Source organism: Photinus pyralis, unplaced genomic scaffold (genome assembly GCF_008802855.1).
Source record: "Photinus pyralis isolate 1611_PpyrPB1 unplaced genomic scaffold, Ppyr1.3 Ppyr1.4_LG2, whole genome shotgun sequence".
NCBI lineage: Eukaryota > Metazoa > Arthropoda > Insecta > Coleoptera > Lampyridae > Photinus > Photinus pyralis.
This window is the reverse complement of record NW_022170403.1, coordinates 10342850-10361691: the sequence shown is the minus strand read 5'-3', so window position 1 is coordinate 10361691 and position 18842 is coordinate 10342850. Positions and strand designations below refer to the sequence as shown.

At 34.9% G+C, this 18842-nt stretch overlaps 1 protein-coding gene across 2 annotated transcripts; it reads left to right on the top strand.

Moving 5' to 3' along the window:
- The first annotated feature begins 1386 nt into the window (after positions 1-1386).
- On the top strand, positions 1387-5505 carry LOC116164809. 2 transcript variants are annotated; one of them, XM_031479031.1, is made up of 5 exons: positions 1387-1496; positions 3623-3754; positions 3805-5022; positions 5076-5265; positions 5324-5505. In XM_031479031.1, exons 2-5 carry the CDS (start codon positions 3659-3661, stop codon positions 5494-5496), a joined length of 1677 nt encoding a protein of 558 aa, XP_031334891.1. In that variant the 5' UTR covers positions 1387-1496; positions 3623-3658; the 3' UTR covers positions 5497-5505. The 2 variants fall into 2 exon arrangements, with proteins under 2 accessions (XP_031334891.1, XP_031334890.1); XM_031479030.1 differs by lacking the exon at positions 1387-1496 and adding an exon at positions 3321-3459.
- Positions 5506-18842: the final 13337 nt, after the last annotated feature.

The window sequence follows — 18842 nt, the reverse complement described above, 5'->3', positions numbered from 1 at the left end:
GCATAACCTAAATCGTTCAAAACTAGATTTGGCATTATTGCATAGTAATTACGTCACAGAAAATGATGACGTGCAACGGAAGTTATACGGAATAAAGTGTAGCTTACATTTTAATATTTAAATTTGGCGCCATTCACGCAAAAGCTGCTGAGAACATACACGAGATGGCGTGTCATTTTTACATTACATTACAGTTTCCATTCTAAGTTTGTTGTTCTATGGCTTACGCTCGGCGTTTAAACTTTCATACTCGGTCACATAAAGTGTAACTTATACTCCTAATAATCTATTATTAAGGTGTCACTATCGTCTCGTTCATTATTATCAGACCGTCCAAGTTGTCAATTATTTGTAAGGTATTTGGTCCTGATAAATTTTTTCCTGTTCCTAGACATTATAATGGCTAAATCGAGCTAAATATTCATGTATTTCATGTAGGGGAACTCGTGGTGTAAACCACACCTTTTCACAATTTATAATCCCCTCTTGTACCGATTATTTGTACATCCAGTCGAAATGGATACTGCCAGGGCATCCGAAACTATGCGATTGAGTGTATAGGGCCGAATCAGGGGCCGGCCCTGAGAGACTCTAAGCGGAATTTCGTGTGCGTGCCGAAACTATAATTTGTTCCTTTCTTTAGTTATTCTTTTGAAATTCCTTTAGAAAAGTTATCCTTAGCACGCTCTGTATGTAACTATTTCGCCCGTCCCCGTATATTCCCACTTGTTATGTGCGGCGCATGAGCGACCGAAGTTAGAATTAAACATGAATATGCACACTCGTCGAACAACAATCGAAGAAGAATACAAGATGTCCTTCAACGACTAATAATGAGAATGTCTGATATAAAAGAAGCATGCCATTTTCTTCAAATTATAATTATATAACTGTACATACCTACTTCGAAACAACAAGTAAGTCCTTTTACTCATATTCCTTTCGTAATCATTCCTATTTTATAGGACCTACATGCAGCGTATCAATTTACCAAATTTCTTTATTTTTATTTTTAATCGATAAACACGTTAATCATTAGTGTCGATACTCTTTCAACCTCCCTCTTATACAAAAGGATAGCAAGCAATTGCATTCATACAGTCCACACACAAAAATATCGAACCTTAATTTGTACACGCAATAAAGAGCTAGAGCCATAAAATAACCAATAATGGCATCATAAGTTTCAACAAAGATATTTTGAAGGATGAAAGTGAGATGCACCATTTCTCTCTTCATGAAGAACTAGATGAGATCGATCTGCGATCAGATGAGCAAATCTTCCTTTCGACCCAGGTTTCGACCACTTCACGAGCGTAAGTCAACTTCTAGCTAGACCAACACAGGAACATCTTCAATCCCAAAGCGAGAGCAAGGTATACCGAGCTGCGCTGCCTCTCGATATAGAGAATTTATTTCATTTCGCACCCCGCATGCCGTATGGCAACGATGCATTTCTACGCCGGTTACTAGTTCATTCGTAAAGGAAGATCTAGATAAGTTGGCAGTGACAGCACTATTTGAACTCCACCGGTACAAAACTATAAAAGGAGCGCTTCATAAGTATAAAAGTAAACCTGTACCAGCTACTACCGTACCTAGAGATATTAATCACCTTGTTTATCGACCTTCAGACACACTTGAAACGTGAACGTTTTATTTTCGTGATTGTGTCAATTCAAACTAAAAGCACTACCATTGTACTTATAAATACAATAGCAACTAGATGCCAACCATTCAACTGATACCTAAACGAGCGTATGGTTTACCTACTCACACCGGAAGTTCAACTCTAATTATCAATTCGCACTTTCGAGACGGAACCTGACAAATCACAGTTTTGCGACTCGCGTTCGTAAACCCTACAGGTCCCTACAGATTAGCGACCCATCGAACGGATAAGCATCTCCTTCGTCTAGCTAGTAGCTTATCTAGAGACATAATTGCTTTGTTTATCAACCTTTAGACACATCTAAATCGAGTGTTTGGACCACTTACTCGCGTACATTGATAACGGACCCCATCAGGACAGTGACCCTTGCAGAGCCACTCGAACCTGAACGAACATACCCAACGAAACCTATTTGCTGTACCCAAGGGACGTTCCAAGTTCAGCCAGATTCCCAGAATCCTTACGTCTGTATTAAAGCTTACCCCCAACATCTTCGTGTCCAACGGCGGGGTTTTCGATACGATATTATCAAGGATTAAAAGATTTGGTCTGACTTTTGAGCCTACTCACCCTACAAACCTTCATTTCGATATTATCAAGTTTCCGAATTAATTCATAAAAATTCGGTAGAGCCCTAATTATCCTTAATTGGAATTATAAAACGGTCCTTCCCAATGTTTCCAATTAACCTTAATCAACTTTTAAGGTCAAAACCCAAAAGAAATGGGGCATGACAGTGGAATCTACTCCAGCTTTCTCATGATGATTAAATAAGTTTTTAAGGAAATAGAGTCTTGAGTATTGTTACTGATTTGGTTATGATGCGGTGTTTTTCGAACCATGCGTTCGAGAAAGTCAGTGAGTAATTAAACGACCTAAGTACTCTAAAGGGTAGAGTGATTTACTGTTAACAGATCAGATCAAAATTGCAAGTTTTTGACTTTTGTGCAAAAAACTACTTTTACCACGTTTTCACGTTTAGTGTAAATCGGTGTATATCTCAAAGTGTTTTTGAACCGGGCATAACTTTTTAAATTAAATATACCTAGGTGTGTGTTGTATTTAACCATAGAAATGTGTAAATTGTACCAAAATGTTGCGGCAGCAATAATACTTTTAAATCAATTAATCAAAATAACATTATCGTTATCATACTTTTGACAGTCGATACTACAAGGATTTATTAAATAATGTTTGCACTGGGGACTTGAAAATAACGTTGCACGTACGCAAACGAACTAAAATTATCTTCATGTTTACAAATAACACTTGAGCAAGTACTTGTAAATCTCGCCTAGATTTCGCGAAAATGAAAAACCACCTACATAGTGTGTGTTAAATTTGATAGTCACAAAGTGGACGTTCCGGTACTCATGAACCTTCAAATATTTTTAATTTTAGGACGTGGGCAAAGAACACTTATTATCTATGTAATTGATGCAACTCGTCATTGTACCAACAATTATCAATAACGGAGTTCAGTTCATACGTACCCAGTGGGTATAGTTCGACATTAGTCACACTTTTACCTTAGGACATTTGCACTTAGCCGTAATAAATCCCACTGTACATTTGATAAGAACAAAAAAATGTGGATATTGCTCAATGCTCAATCTTAAAGAGTAAGCAAATCAATCTTGAGATAACAATCTTGATACATATATTTCCTTCTTTCCCGATTCGTTGTAGTAGAGCGAAAAGACAATTCTGGTCGAATGTGACTTTCTATGAGTAATTTTAATTTTCCCCTCGAAAACTAAGAAATATTTTCGAAATCGTATCAAACTGTAAGTACCCAAGCGGTCGCACGCATGCTTAAAAAATTATGGATGTATATGGAATTCCTTGGACTTAATGTACTTTACTTACACCTAAACTTTTTTGTAATAAATATCTAATCTCGAAAGCGCTATGACCTTATCACTAATTCAATTGTATCCCTATATATAGATCGGTGCAATTTTTTCGTTCATTCATCGCATCAAAATGGACACTGCCTATGTGCACACGGTGCTCCAAGCGTGGGCGGTTTTATCGGTACTGTACACCTTAGTTGCCGTGAAATATTCACATCTAATGAAGGTAAGATGCAACATATTGATTATTTAGATTATATGAACGCTACATTTTAGAACAATCCAGGATTCTTCACAATTAATTTCACGGAGTTCGGTTGGTTACTGCTAATTGTGCTGTTTGCACCTGTTATAACAGTGTTTATGCTTGTACTACTGGCTTATCGACAATTAGTGCGTGTTTTAATTAAACTGAAGCATGGAAAAGACTTCGGTGGTCTACTTAACGCAGCAGATGCCGTACACGTTCTTGAAACATCAAGAGAAAGCAAGCTGGGAGTACTTTTCGTACTGAAATACAAGAAAAGTAACCCGACAAGTTTTTATCAAACGTTTGAAAATGCAGTATACAGTACAAGCTTAATTATCTGTCCAAAAACTCGTGCCATATTTCAGAAATCTATGGGATATTTTTACTACCTCAAAAACCAGGTGACACTAAGTGAATGCATTCACAAGATAACTGTTACGAATGATGGAAAGAAGGTTACGGATAAGTCGACATTTATGCAGTTCCTACATGAACGTGAAGATACGCCACTGCCAAAAGACAACGCTGGCCTTTGGGATGTATTTATCGGCACCAACCCGATTCAGTGGAAATCTGAAAATACCGATGAAGACGCAGACTTTTATCCCATTTTATTTAGATACCACCATTCTCTATTTGACGGGTATCACTTATTAAAAACGATTTTCAATAACTTCTCCGATGAAAGGCTACCAAAACAAGTTACACAGCAAGGCGGATTACCAACAGTAAGGTGTACTATGTCTGCCTGGATTAGATCATACATTCAACACCTTGGTATCATTGTAATTACACCCTGGAGATTATTTATGCTGACGAAAACGTTGGCAAAAGATTGCAATATGTTATGCGGAAAAAAGTTACGCAACGAGAAGTTATTTGGATTTAACATTGAAGAAACTCCATACTACGTTGACTCCATCAAAACAGCAAAGAAAAAGGTTCCCGGTACATCCTTCACTGACGTTGTTCTCACCGCTATTTCTATGGCTTTAACCAAGTATTTTAACGCATCAGGCGATGTCCCGTCGCATATTACAGTTGCAACTCCAGAGGTACCTCACGCAACTAATTTGTTACAAATTGCTACAACCCGCAACACAAAAAAACAAAGTGTTTGTGAGAACAAGGTGAAATTTTCATTGCGTAAACTTCCAATAGGTAAACAGCACATGTCGGCCGATAAAAAATTGGAATTAATCAGCCAACAAGGCAGTTATTTTAAAAATCCAACTGCAGTAGAGGTAACATTTTTCAGTTAAAGCAGTCATATTATGTAACGCATTTGACTTTGCAGGCAGATTATACTGTGACCCATACGTTATTTGCATTGCTTCCAGTTCCAATGTTAGTACGCCTATTCAATACCGCACGTTACACGGCTATTGTTACCAATTTACCTGGTCCAAGAGCAACGAGCTTTTGTAATGGGCATAGTTTACAAGATATCGTCGCCTGGTCAATCTCCAAAGAAACAACGAGGACTGGTAAGATTTGAAATGCAGAAGTGATGAACTGATTAAGGCATAATGTAAACATTTTTAGGTATTAGCTTTCTCATTTCAACTTACGATAATCGTTTAGGAGTGACAATGACTGCAGATAGAGCGATAATTAGTAGGTATGAAGATATAGACAGTATAGTAAAAAATATATATATTGCGATAGATGACTTAACTAACTCGATTAATCACAATGATATAGCCAAAGCAGGATAGTTTTTTTTTTTTCAAAAATTATGTTTAGTATTTATTTCATCGTTATTTTTGGAAGACGTATTAGTATTATAATGTAATTTATGCGGTAAAATTTATAATTCGTGAAAAGAACCAAAGACCAAACAATCATTCTCTCATTCTAATTTATCTTAAGTAATAGAATTTAAATTATGTTAATAGATTTTAGATCTGTTTTAGAGTTAAGAGCGATTGTTAATAAATTATTTTATTTATTTATATATATTTATATATTATTTTAGTTATTAACTTCCGAGACGTGTTGAAATTTTTCTCGACGCAACTTGGGTCGTGCCTGAGTCGTGCGGCGTTGAGCAAAGTACAAGGAGTGTTCTCTATCCTCAGACCCGTTTATCTTTTTCTGGTATGGAAAGTCATCCGTGTTTGAAGGTTTATGTGGATCATAAATTCACTAACCAGGTTTTTGGGTGGGTGTCATGAAAAGGAATTCTCTTAGCAAAGATATCACAAACTCAATATCCATGTGTGATAACGTAAAGCTTAATTTACACCTGTGAATGTTAAGTATTGTAAATGTGTTTACGTTTATTTTTTTACATTTATTTTCAAAAACCAAAATATAATATATAATAATAGCTAAGAAGATAACTTGGTCATGTAGAAAAAAATAACACGTCAGAAAATAACTACAAGTTATCGAAAAATATGATTTTGTCTAATTCCTTAAATTGATCCAGCGAGATTGTCAACGGTGACAACTTCAACAGTGATAAGATATTTTTATATTTTTTATTACTTCCAGTTTTTACGCGAATTATTGGTGAATCAAAAGAACGCATATTAAAGAAATCATTATTTATTGTTTATTATGTTAAATAAATTATCTGGTCAGCAGGAATATTTTTATTGCAGTTAGGATTAGGTTTTTCTCTAATTTTAGAGGGACTGTAGAAATTTCTTTAATTTTCATGTTCATTTATAATAAATGTATTTTGTTTTGAGATAATCTTTTGTAAATTTCATGACAGTTTTTCTTTTTACAAAGGGAGTAAACAGTGTGTTTCAAAGACGCGCCAGTGTTCAATGGATTATTTACTTTTGTAAGGGGCATCATCGGGACAAGCAAACAAAAATAACAATGAAAAATAAAATATAAAAAACTGTTACCAATGAGCCAGCCACTAAACTGCAAACATTGGAACAACAAAAAATCATTTGAAGTAAAAGTACGAGAAGTAGGTCCCAACGTACAACAACAATAAACAAAGATAATTATAAGAAGAATGTTACAAATCGAACCACATTACGAACCTGAGCATATTACCAAACTTTTATAAGGGCAACCATTGCAAATTGGCCTTCATCCGAACAAACGAATCACCCTGAAATGTAACCCCTCGTTACTCTGCCCGCCTATTTATTGATATACTCAGTGTCATGAAAATCGCAACACCAAGAAGGAGCGGAGATTTTTGCCCAACCTTGGCAGAAACGTTTAACTACTAAAAGGCAGCAATTATATTAAATAATATAAATTATATTAAAATTTAAAAAAAAGAATTAATAATGGGTTGGTCCGCCCACTATTAGTTACACACTCCCTCTTCGTGGCATCGATTCTAGCACACAATATGTGACCGGTAGGATTGTCAGGTGTATGCTCTGATTAGCTTTTATTATTAACGAGCTCCCAGCGAGTTTATAATTTTGCGGTGTCTGTCCGTCTGTCCGCCAGTTAGCACGATATCTCGATAACGAATGGACCGATTACGATAAAATTTTGTAGGTGGATTCTTTATCAAATTTGTAGATCGGAGTTCTCGAATTGGCAATGTAGCCCAAAAAATAAGGAAGGCCCTTTTGACATCTCCGTGAGTTATGAACCGAATTGAATGAAATTCAATATGCGTATAGCTTTAGTCATATCAAATGCAATTCCAAAAATTCAGCCTAATCGATCAACATTCACAGTGCCCTTTTCGCATCTCGACCATTTAAAAACCGAATTGCAACTTTTTCTATTTATGAAGGAAATTTGATACATAGCTACTTGGAATAAAACCAAATTTAACACCAGTTTCAAAATTTCGTTTTGCGGATGCGCGGTGACAACTTTCTTATTTATGGAAGCATTCAAATTAAATTAAACACACACGAGTGATACTAGAAATAATGTCTAATAATAATAATAAACCTCGTGGAAATCTAAATGAAACCATAAATTTGATACATAGCCACTTGAAATAAAAGCAAATGTAGGGCCATTTTCCAAATTTGGTTTTGTGTGGGATGTGTAGTGCCAACTTTCTTATCAGTTAACCCAGGAGCTCGTTTTCTATATTTGTTTAGTTTATTTTCTTATTATCTTCTTGCAACATAAAGTTTTAGTTATGAAATAACATCCTCAGATTTCTGATTAAGGAATTTGTCATGTGAAAGGTGGCAAACGCCACGTCTACAGTCATTTGTAATTTAATCTTACATAGGAATATACTCGAGAATATACTTCCCAATTTACCCACACTATTGCCAATGAAATGTTGAACTGCTGAACTACATGGCATTATAAACTGCAGAGGTCAACTTGCAAATCCAAAAACCCATATGTAACGATTCATATTCATCTATCCAATTCATAATTAGTATATTATGCAATGATCATTTAATGGCTTATGATTTAAATGCGAGTTTCATACACTATTTTTGATATATAAAGAGGTTATGCTATGATGGCTTCAAAAGCGGTCCAAAATGTGAGATTTTTATTGTGTGCGCTTAGCGAAGTTAGCGAACTCAAACGAGGCCTAGGATACTTACAGGCGGCAGCGCTCGGAAAAGTCACGTGACCTTAGGAGTCCGTTCGGGACACATTAAATACATTACGGCTTATGGAAAATCCGTGCGCGGCTTCACTATTTATTTTTTTATTCCGGATCACATATATCGAACGAATTGTGCCCAAAGGACACACAAATGTTTTTCAGAAGCAATTTTTAAGGAATAGTCTTTTTTTTCCTTTTTTCAGCAGTTTTAGTAAATAGCGCGACTTCAGGAATCAAAGGAAATTTTTCAAATACTTATTACCTACTAACCGACTTTCAAATGGAGTTTGTAAGGTTTAGATAAACTAACAACATTAAAAATATTAGATACAGGGATAGTCAAAAGTATGGAATATATCCTTTATAATCTTAGTTAATATTAATTTTATATTAAAGTATTTTACCTATATGTCACTTTATGGTATGACCAACAGAATATTGCAGGTATATTGTCATTCTCTACATTAGCATCATCAACGAAGACTTCCATTCCTAGGCTGAAAGTTATTTTCTCGGTAAATCATTTCGCAGCCTTAGTATACAAATAACTATATAGTGTGTCCCGAACTGACTCCTAAGGTCACCTGATTTTTTCGAGCGCTCCGGTCTGTAATATCGTAGGCCTCGCCTCAAAGCATGCGCACTGTGCAGTCATGATAACGCGTTCCAGCGGAGTGTCATACTGTCAAATTTATTCAAGATGATCGCCGATTGGAATCTTAGATTAGTTCATAAGAAAACGAACCACCAATTTGCTACCTATGCCCAGCAGGTGTCAAAACTAATAAATTTGAGATCTGTAATTGTTGTAGCAACTTTGATTTGCATAAATTATGCGTCGCATTCCCGTGATGCTGTATTTCTATTGGTCGTAAACTTGTATCTTAATGAAAATCTATATCGAAATAACTATCATTTAAGTACAGGTGGCAAATGTTTAATATATTAATTAAAGTATAGGAGTAGAAATAGTTATTTGTACCGCAAGTTCAGAAAATGTGTGTTTGCGAGTATGAGTAGATAAGGTTGGAGGCCGAAGCGAAGCTAAATTACGAATACTCGCAAATCATTTTTATGGATGAGTAATAGGTACACACTATTTTTTGTACCGAAATTCGAAAAAAAAGCACAAATCTTTACTCAAATATTCAAATTTAGAAATTGGTATTGTCAGTGCATTTAATTTTGTAGGTTGGTATTATCACTAATCAGTTGACAGTTGGTACATGATACATTCCAAATTTTAAATTGTTTGATGTCCGAGTTTTTTAAGTTTATATTTTCTTTTATAATTACATAAATACATTATTAATTACATATATACAAATACACAAATTTGCAACAAGATGGAGGTACTCACTCATATCAAGGAAGCGGCAGAAAAAGTCATAAATGACTTACTTCCAAGTACGTCCGCTTTCCGATACTCGAAGGAGTATGAAAATTTTAAGAAGTGGTGCAATAACAATTCCATACACAATAATTGCAATGAATATGTTTTATTGGCCTATTTTGAACATATATCGAAGACGCTCAAAGCATCTACAACTTTTCAATGTTAAAATCTATACCTTAAATATTAAGCCGAGTATTAAGCATAATGCAAATATTCATTACACGAAGGTAATAGTTGTCCTAAAAAGATGAATTGTGGTTTTGTACCTAAAAAATCAAAAGTATTGGAAATAGAAGAAGTCGAACGATTTATTACTGAAGCTCGAGATGAAGACTATCTCCTGATTAATGTAAACTAGTCCTTAGTTCTCTTCCCTCTACTGTTTTCAACCCAAAAAAAGACGTTTTATTATTATTATGATTATTATTTTTAGGTAGCGTTCGAGGGTAGCGTTGGTAATCGACTTTTGTGCTGCCTGTCGTAGAGAGGAAGATCGTGGTGATCTAATCATCATTCATATCCACGATCGAAAACACATAAACCGCGAACCGCTTGCATTACGGAACAATCGTGGCTAAATCTTGTCCAAAGTACCGATCTTTACGTCCACCGGGAACTAAAATCTATTCAAAAAATAAGTGTACTCAACAACCTGTTGGCATCCATACTTTCGGGAGCATTCCGCTAAAACTGCGTCTTTCCTTAAATTAGAGAATCCCGGTGCGTTCACTGGATGAATGGACACTGCTTCAGCCGTAGTGGGCTACTATTAGCAGGCCGAGGGGCCAATGTCACTACAATAAAGCAGCATTGTAGTTGGAAAAGTACAGTGATCGCACAGTCCTACATCGAGGATTCCTTAAAAGCAAGGTCTGCTATTGCGAATCAATTGGTAGGACAAACCAGTTCAGCCACGCGGTCTACAAGGATGGGCCCTGTTTCCACTGATAATGAAGACGAAGCTGTGCTTCTAATGCACATATTCAAGATGTGCAATTATCATCTGTAAATGCAAATTTACCTACCATATACTTACGCAATTGTCAGAATAGCACAATTACTTTTAATATTAGTAAGTAGGTATTTAGGTAAGCGTAGAATAAGATTTTTATACAACACATAATGAGCACAATTAGTTTTTAGTAGATAGTTTATGTTTTCTATTAATCAAGACACATTTCATTTACGTGAACCAATTTCTTAATAATTTATTTTCATTGTCGTTATTATGTGCACACTTAGAACATAGTTTAAAGTTAGTAGTTATACCCTTTCATTATAACCTCAAAATAGAATATAGGTTAACCTTAAACCAAAGATCATACGTTACAGAAAAGGTAATATGATTTCTTAAGGTCAAAGTCTAGTTGTTACACTTACAAGTGAAGAATAATAGAATGAATAAACAATGATACTTCAATATAAATATTTCAATATAAATATAACTCAATATAGGTAATAATTCAATATAAATATAATGGCAGAAACAGATTGAAGGTCACTGCATGTTTTGCGATCCGTCAAGTTTTTCAACGGCATCGGGTCCTTCGTGAAAAGTTTAGTTAACATTCATATGCTCAAAATTTGATCTGTTCACTCCTTTACCCTTAAATTTGCAAAAAAAACCCTTAAATCATGCACCGATGACCTCATCAGTGAAGCATTTTTATGGTGATTTTGAGTTAAATAGGGCGCGGGCACATCCGTGAGGGGTCTTAAACTTTCTAAAATTTCCAGCCGCATGTGTTGGAAGCCTTTTGTCCCCACGAAAAATATTTTCCTTAATTTAATTTCCTTAAAATGAGAATTTTCCGCCATTTTAAGAAACCTAAACGCCAAACTGATGGAAGAGTCCATTTCAAGGTAAACAAAGGGGTGTCCTAGGTCGGGACTTTATTTTAACGAAAATTAACACAAATAATATGAGAAACTTAACGCGAGTAATCGTCGAAATTGTCTTTTTAGAGCATTAACTTAAGCTTTGGGGTTGGTAAAAATCAGCGAGGGTGTTTTTAACGCCAAGTATATAGCCACATACGACCTAAGTATATTTTCGAGGTTTAACGCGAATTTTCTCATTAATACGTACAGTTGTGCTTCAAATATGCATAAAGTACATTCGGACTTCAGTGAAGCTATGAAAAATGCCCTGAAAAACAATAAAGTTTTATGTGTATGCATTACACTTTTTTGCACAACAATGCTGAGCTAGCCAAAGGCGAGTTCGGCACGACTCTGGCCCTCCCTTAGACTCGCCTCTCTACGTCCACGGTGGCAAACGACGTTTAACAACGGCTAAACATCCACTACATTTTTTTGCAGACCAATGCCGAGCGAGCCGAAGGCGAGTTAGGCATACCCCGCGTCTTCTCTTAGACTCCCCTCTCTTCTTCCACGGTGGCATATACGACGTATACCAACGGGCAACGGCCAAACAGACATACTAAACTTTTTCAATCATACATCCGACCTAATAAAAAACGGCAGGTTTAAAAAACAAAAACACGTTAGACTCACATTGTGTAAGATACGATAAATTGAACTAAGCGACATCTGATAAACAAACGCGGTTGAATCGAAATGGCGGATGACTCAAAACGACTACTCTTCCCCTACAAAGTAAGGTGATTTAGGACTTACGATTCTTAACCCACGCGCTTTATGAACTGTACTAACTGCCAGCTGCCTTTAATTTCAATCGCTCTGGTCGATTCATAAACTGCGTTACTCGCTACGTTATGATATCAATTGAAGGATTGATCGACTTCTTGAGGAATGTATAGGTACGTAGTAACTGAAATAATTCGCATCCACAATATCGGTAAACATCAGTAGGTACTTCACTATAATTCCACACCCGTTTTTAAACAATGCCGCACCAAAAATGTATAGAAACATTACAATTCGTGTTTGTGCGGTAAGCTGTACCTTAATTTTTTATTCAATGGCTGTACCTATTTACGGTGGTAACGGCTAAGCACATCTCAGTCTACTTTTATATTCTTAGTTATCTCCACAGGATAAATTAACAATCGGGTAGCAACCAGTGTGTAGCAATAAATCTGTAAAGTGAAAACGTAATGTTTGGTGTGGAGGTCTGTAGCAATACTGGTTTAACTTTGCGAATTTTCATTATCATTCTCTGGTGTAGGTGCAGATTGGTTAATCTGTGGTGTAGGTATCACTATTTAGTATCCAAGGTGTTTGTTTTTGAGGTAATAAATACAATTATAATCCAAACAAGAATACGCAGTTTGATGCTGAATTGACAGTTGCCAAAAATCGTCTGTCAATTGTCTCTCACTTCTCGGTTCTACCAACTATTTTTTAGTGTAATTTTTACCGGCCGAGGCCGAAAAATGATAACTTTCCCGACGAGTTTCCCGACTTTCCGGTCGAATTTGACTGCGAAAAACACACCTTTGAAGGACGGAGGTACAAACAAAAATCATTTTAGACACAAAACCGACTTTCCAGGATATTCATGATGTATGCCACCAATTGACCTTCAAGGGAACTGCTGTCGCGATACTTTACTACCTCATTACGTTTCCAAAGAGATAAGGAAAAATGAGAATAATATGGAAACAAATCAACTCTTGCTTCACAATTAATAAAGGCGGATTTTTTATTTAAAAAAAAGCAATGATAACAAAGAATAGATATTTGACAAATAGGAGTTTTGATAAATTAAAATTTTAAATTACAATGAGCGGGTATAGTAATAGTACTAAGAAAGGCCGGATAAGCAGAGTTATTTTCTGGAGGAAGAAACTGGTTCGCCTAGCATAAATTTTAAGTAAACACATTTAAGAAAATTACTTGCGGTGGTGTCATAATTTTTAAACTTGAGCTTTCTTGTTACATCCGCGTTGTTTGGTGTTAATAAAAAGCAAAAAAGAATCCTTAATGTAATCTCCCGGAAATATATACGTGTATATATAACAAGTCGTACATTGTGGTAATGACTATTTTACACGGACAGTGTATCCACCCTGCCGCCATCATTCTCATGTTTTGTTATGCCTTATATACGCAATATAAAAATGGAAATTAAGGTTGGAAGTAAAAATAGAAATTTCCCAAGCAACTTGAACTTTTGGGGTCGAAATTTTATCTGTAGCAATTCTAAGCACGTTTCGTTTTAATCCGATCTTGCTTACAGTTTCTTGCGTGGTGGTTATTAAAATAAGAACAAGGCACGTAGAAAGCGGTTTCCACGTTTCCAGAAAGTATTGCGGTAAACAACAATTTCAATAACTTTAGAAAATAACATTCTTACCGAAGAGGTAGTTACGAACGTCGGTGAAAATAAAGACAACGAAAATCGACGCCAAAAAATCGTTACCTCTAACAAAAGTTAAACATTGTAGGGGTGTGTTGGAGCAGTGCATAACTAAACGGGGTGCATTGATTAGAGAAACCATAAAATTAGGGTAATAGACGTACGCTTGGTGAAATATTTAGTTATGGCGCAGTGTACAAAATTGAGAAGGCGAGTTGCTCTTTAATGCTTTTCATACACAATGATAACGCCGTCTTGTAAAATATAGCATCAAAGCTTAGAGGGAAAGTACTTACCCTTTCAGACGTCAAATGGTACACATAATGAAAGTTGTTCATGCACACGTTTTATAAATTCCTCATAAGACACGTTGATCCTTTTCCCGTTAGGTTTTACGTAACACCATCTACCACGCCTAATTATATACATAACTTATTATCCTTCGAGCAAGTGGGATTGTAAATGAACGATTCACTTACCTAATTCATTATCATTTAGAATAAACGAAATTATAGTCATTTAAGAATGGGAAAGAAATAAGATAAACTTTAATCTTTATGGTCCTAAAAGGGATTTTAACAAGGGGTTGAATTATTAAATAAGGCATAGTTTAAGTATTCCTATAAATTCAAAACAAAAGCTTGAATATGAAAGTATTGATTACAAGAGTGGATGTCATTATCATAAATTTTCTGTAATTTTCCGTTGCATCGCTACATTATCACGCTGAATAATTTACTAAAAAAATTTTATGTCGCTGCCAACTATGTCAACTTCTTTGTAGCGTGTGGTGTTGTGTCATTATATGTAATTGTGGGGAAATGTACTTCATTTCATGTACTGTTTAAAATCTTTACCAACCTTAAAAGTTCAAGTACATTTTAAGTAAGTATATCATTTTCATAGAAAATCATTGCGTAATCGACAAATAATTATTGGAACGCTTTACCGCATCCTAATTTAAATGTTTCAATCTAGTAAAGGTGTTTAAAACAGTTACTAAAATCTTGACAGGACTAAACATTTGCCTACCACAAAGCTCTTTATTCGAATCACTGGCTCGACTGATTGAGACTTTATTTATACGATTATATTATTGTCTAATTATTTCTTAACCAGTGATTATTTGAATGCAAATGCAGTAGGTAATAGTCCATTCCGATAGGAAATAAGCCCGATCCGTTCACAGATGAACGAAAATCTACAATTGAAAACAATGCGTTAACTTTGAAAATAACTAAAAGTCAGTACCCGAGAACAAGTAATTACCTTCATCTGCAAAAAATGTCTTCATTGCACTATCGATTTCGGTGAAAATCCATCATCAAGCGACAGACCGTAGCGTCTAAGAGTTAAAGCTTGGCTCTATTAAATTCTGATACGCTGGGGATCGATGAGGCCCTTACACTAATATTGATACTCTATATAGGGAAAAACCCTGAGAAAAACAGTTTAAAAAATGTAACTTGGAGTTACAAAAAATTAATGACTTCATTAAGAAAACTACGAGTAGAACTAAAATTTTCATTTTATATCTGACTTGGCACTATCAACTAAATAGCTGAATTTCCTTGTAAGTTTTCCATGTTCACATAAATTACCTATTAAGGTATAATGCACGTTCTTGTTTCACGGGTATTAAAATGCAGTATAATTTATTTTACCTCCTTAAACGTAACCCAACTAATACAACAACGGAGTTTCAGCTGGATATTTACCGTCAAGTAATACGAGTAGATAATTAAGTTTTTGCTATACTAAAATACATTGATTTTGCATTTTAAACAGACACGAAAATTACCGACTCTAGATACAATCTGTTCTGTTACTAGCTTGTACATAAATACATGTGCATGTGCAAGCGGTACATGCACCACATCAATCAGTATTATGGAACATGTGTACCAATCAATGAAAGCAAAGTGTTTTAACAAGTTTGCATAATTTACTACTAATTCTGGTTTTTGTATTATGATTTGCGTGAATGCTTAATCGTGGGCAACCGTACGTTATAAGCATAAGTGTTGGGATTTATATTATAAGATTAATTATTTTAAAAGTGTACTATTTAAGTAAAATCAATTTATTCGTTACCGACGTCAATCAATAGTTTTATTACAGTCATTTTGAGTAGTTTATGGTAATTGCCTTATGAAAGCATTAGTCACGCAAACGGTATTGATATGTGTGGATATATGGCAATATCGTGTTTATCGTGGATTTTTATTGTCGTCACTGGTGGAATGTAGTGCACAACCTCTTCAACAGAACCCGTCAGTTTATTAATGTACTGCACCTTCCTGTATATACTTCTAAAACCATATTATTATCTATCTTTTGTTCGTCCAAGGCACGTATTTTCCAAATAATCATAATAATAATTTATTTGGCATTATACAGATTAAAAGTAATATATATATATATATATATATATATATATATCTATATATATATATATATAATATATATATATATATATATATATATATATATATAGATTTAAAAAGCGCTAAGGTGAGATCATTTTCACATATATTGCAGATAAGGTGAGATCCATTTGGTAAACCCGAGATCCGTTTTCGGATCTCGCCTTTTTTATTGTGTATATCGAGTCTATTAGCTCGGTCGATCATACAGGAAGCTAAATTTCAATTTTCGCCCGGATCTCAACTTTTAGGTTTTTGTCAAAATTTATACACGCGAAGTTCTTGAGTGACCATCTTAGGGGGCGCTGCTTACGTTATATACAATACGTTATACTTTAAATAATGTGAGATCCAAATAAACGGCAACATTGTAAAGCGGTACTCTCGCTTTAAAGTGCGATAGCAAATAATGAAAGAGGTAGCTGTACTATGTGCGCTTTAACGTAAATAATTTGTTATCTGCCACCTCGTATGTATTATTCCTAATCCACGTTACGTTATAAGGGCGGATTTGTATTAAAGAGATTAAACTGGTGGATTGAGGAGAAATGTAAAATAACGTTTAGTATATTTTAGTAAGCACATTAAATTAATAATTAAAATAAGGGGGTCATAATGGATTCTAAGGGTATCGTAACTATAAGCTAGGAACACACCTACCACGCTGCCCAATAAGGGAATTTGATACACTTTCGATGACCACTTGTATTTTGATCAGAAGATGTCAAAAACGTTATTTCTATACCAAGCTCATCGGGAAAAGAACCAAAGATATTACAGCGTTGTCTAAAAAGAGAATTTTGTAAATTGTTTATGATTGATTTTACCAATTAGGTAGGTATCGTACGCGTAGTGGAAGAGAGGTACGAAGCATTTTTATTCTGATTTCCTTGGGTTTGGTGTTTACACATGATTTGCAGGATAAGTTCGAACCGAAATTGTCACCTCCATGATTTGAACCAATTTGACTAACCAAAGCATCTTTCTTAAAAAATGATCTTTTTACAGATTTCGTTACGAAATACTGAACAACCCAATGGTTTATATGTAATCATAAGCAAATAACTTTAGAATTCTTGTGATTACTTTTTACAAACCAGGCGCCATACGATACTGGAAGAGAGATAAAAAAGCAATTTGATAATGATTTCTTTGGGTTTGGTGTTTATACATGATTGGAGGATGAATTAGATGTTTTTGAACCAAAATGGCCACCTCCATGGTTTGAACCAATTTGACTAACCAAGGCATCTTTTTCAAAAATGAAATTTTTGCAGATTTCGTTACGAAATACTGAACAACCTAATGGTTTATATGTAATCATAAGCAAATAACTTTAGAATTCTTGTGATTACTTTTTACCAACCAGGCACCATACGATACTGGAAGAGAGATAAGAAAGCAATTTGATAATGATTTCTTTGGGTTTGGTGTTTATACATGATTGGAGGATGAATTAGATGTTTTTGAACCAAAATGGCCACCTCCATGGTTTGAACCAATTTGACTAACCAAGGCATCTTTCTTAAAAAATGAACTTTTTGCAAATTTCGTTACGAAATACTGAACAACCTAATGGTTTATATGTAATCATAAGCAAATAACTTTAGAATTCTTGTGATTACTTTTTACCAACCAGGCACCATACGATACTGGAAGAGAGATAAAAAAGCAATTTGATTAATGATTTCTTTGGGTTTGGTGTTTATACATGATTGGAGGATGAATTAGATGTTTTTGAACCAAAATGGCCACCTCCATGGCTTGAACCAATTTGACTAACCAAGGCATCTTTCTTAAAAAATGAACTTTTTGCAGATTTCGTTACGAAATACTGAACGACCTAAGGGTTTACATGTAATCATAAGCAAATATCTTTAGAGTTCTTGTGACTGCTTTTACCAACCAGAAAAACAAAAAATCATTTCCAACGGGAACTCTTTCCTTCAATAAATAGCTAATCGTTATAATTTATCATCGATGTAAAATAGAGTATTACACTAGGTATTATTTAATTAAATGTTATATTTCAAGCCCCGGGTGCCAAATAATGTTAACGCACCGCTTTATGGAAGAAAGAATCCGCGAAGAAATCCCACAGGAAGGCTAACAACCTGTTAAGTATTCGCAAAAGATAATGAAATCTATTTTTAGAACAAGTACATTTGACAACACCGCATGATCTCTCATCACACCAATGTCATTTTATACACTATATGATCTCTACTTAAGTGTATTTATTTTTGGATCTCATCCTAACTGCTTTTTATATGGATAATTTTAATTGTAGAATTCTTTTCCCCTCTATAGGGGTAATGATAGAAGAACATATTTCATGTCGTTGGCAACCCATTATACACGCATATTTTTAACTTTAAAGGGGGATCTCAGGTTATCCTACTATTATCCGGATCTCGACTTACATCAATAATATATAT

Excerpts from the sequence above, each read along its gene's own strand:
- LOC116164809 (XM_031479031.1), top strand. The coding sequence starts at position 3,659 with ATGGACACTGCCTATGTGCACACGGTGCTCCAAGCGTGGGCGGTTTTA. Across the intron at positions 3,755-3,804 it reads AATATTCACATCTAATGAAG|AACAATCCAGGATTCTTCAC; the intron begins GTAAGATGCAAC and ends GCTACATTTTAG. Across the intron at positions 5,023-5,075 it reads AAAATCCAACTGCAGTAGAG|GCAGATTATACTGTGACCCA; the intron begins GTAACATTTTTC and ends TTGACTTTGCAG.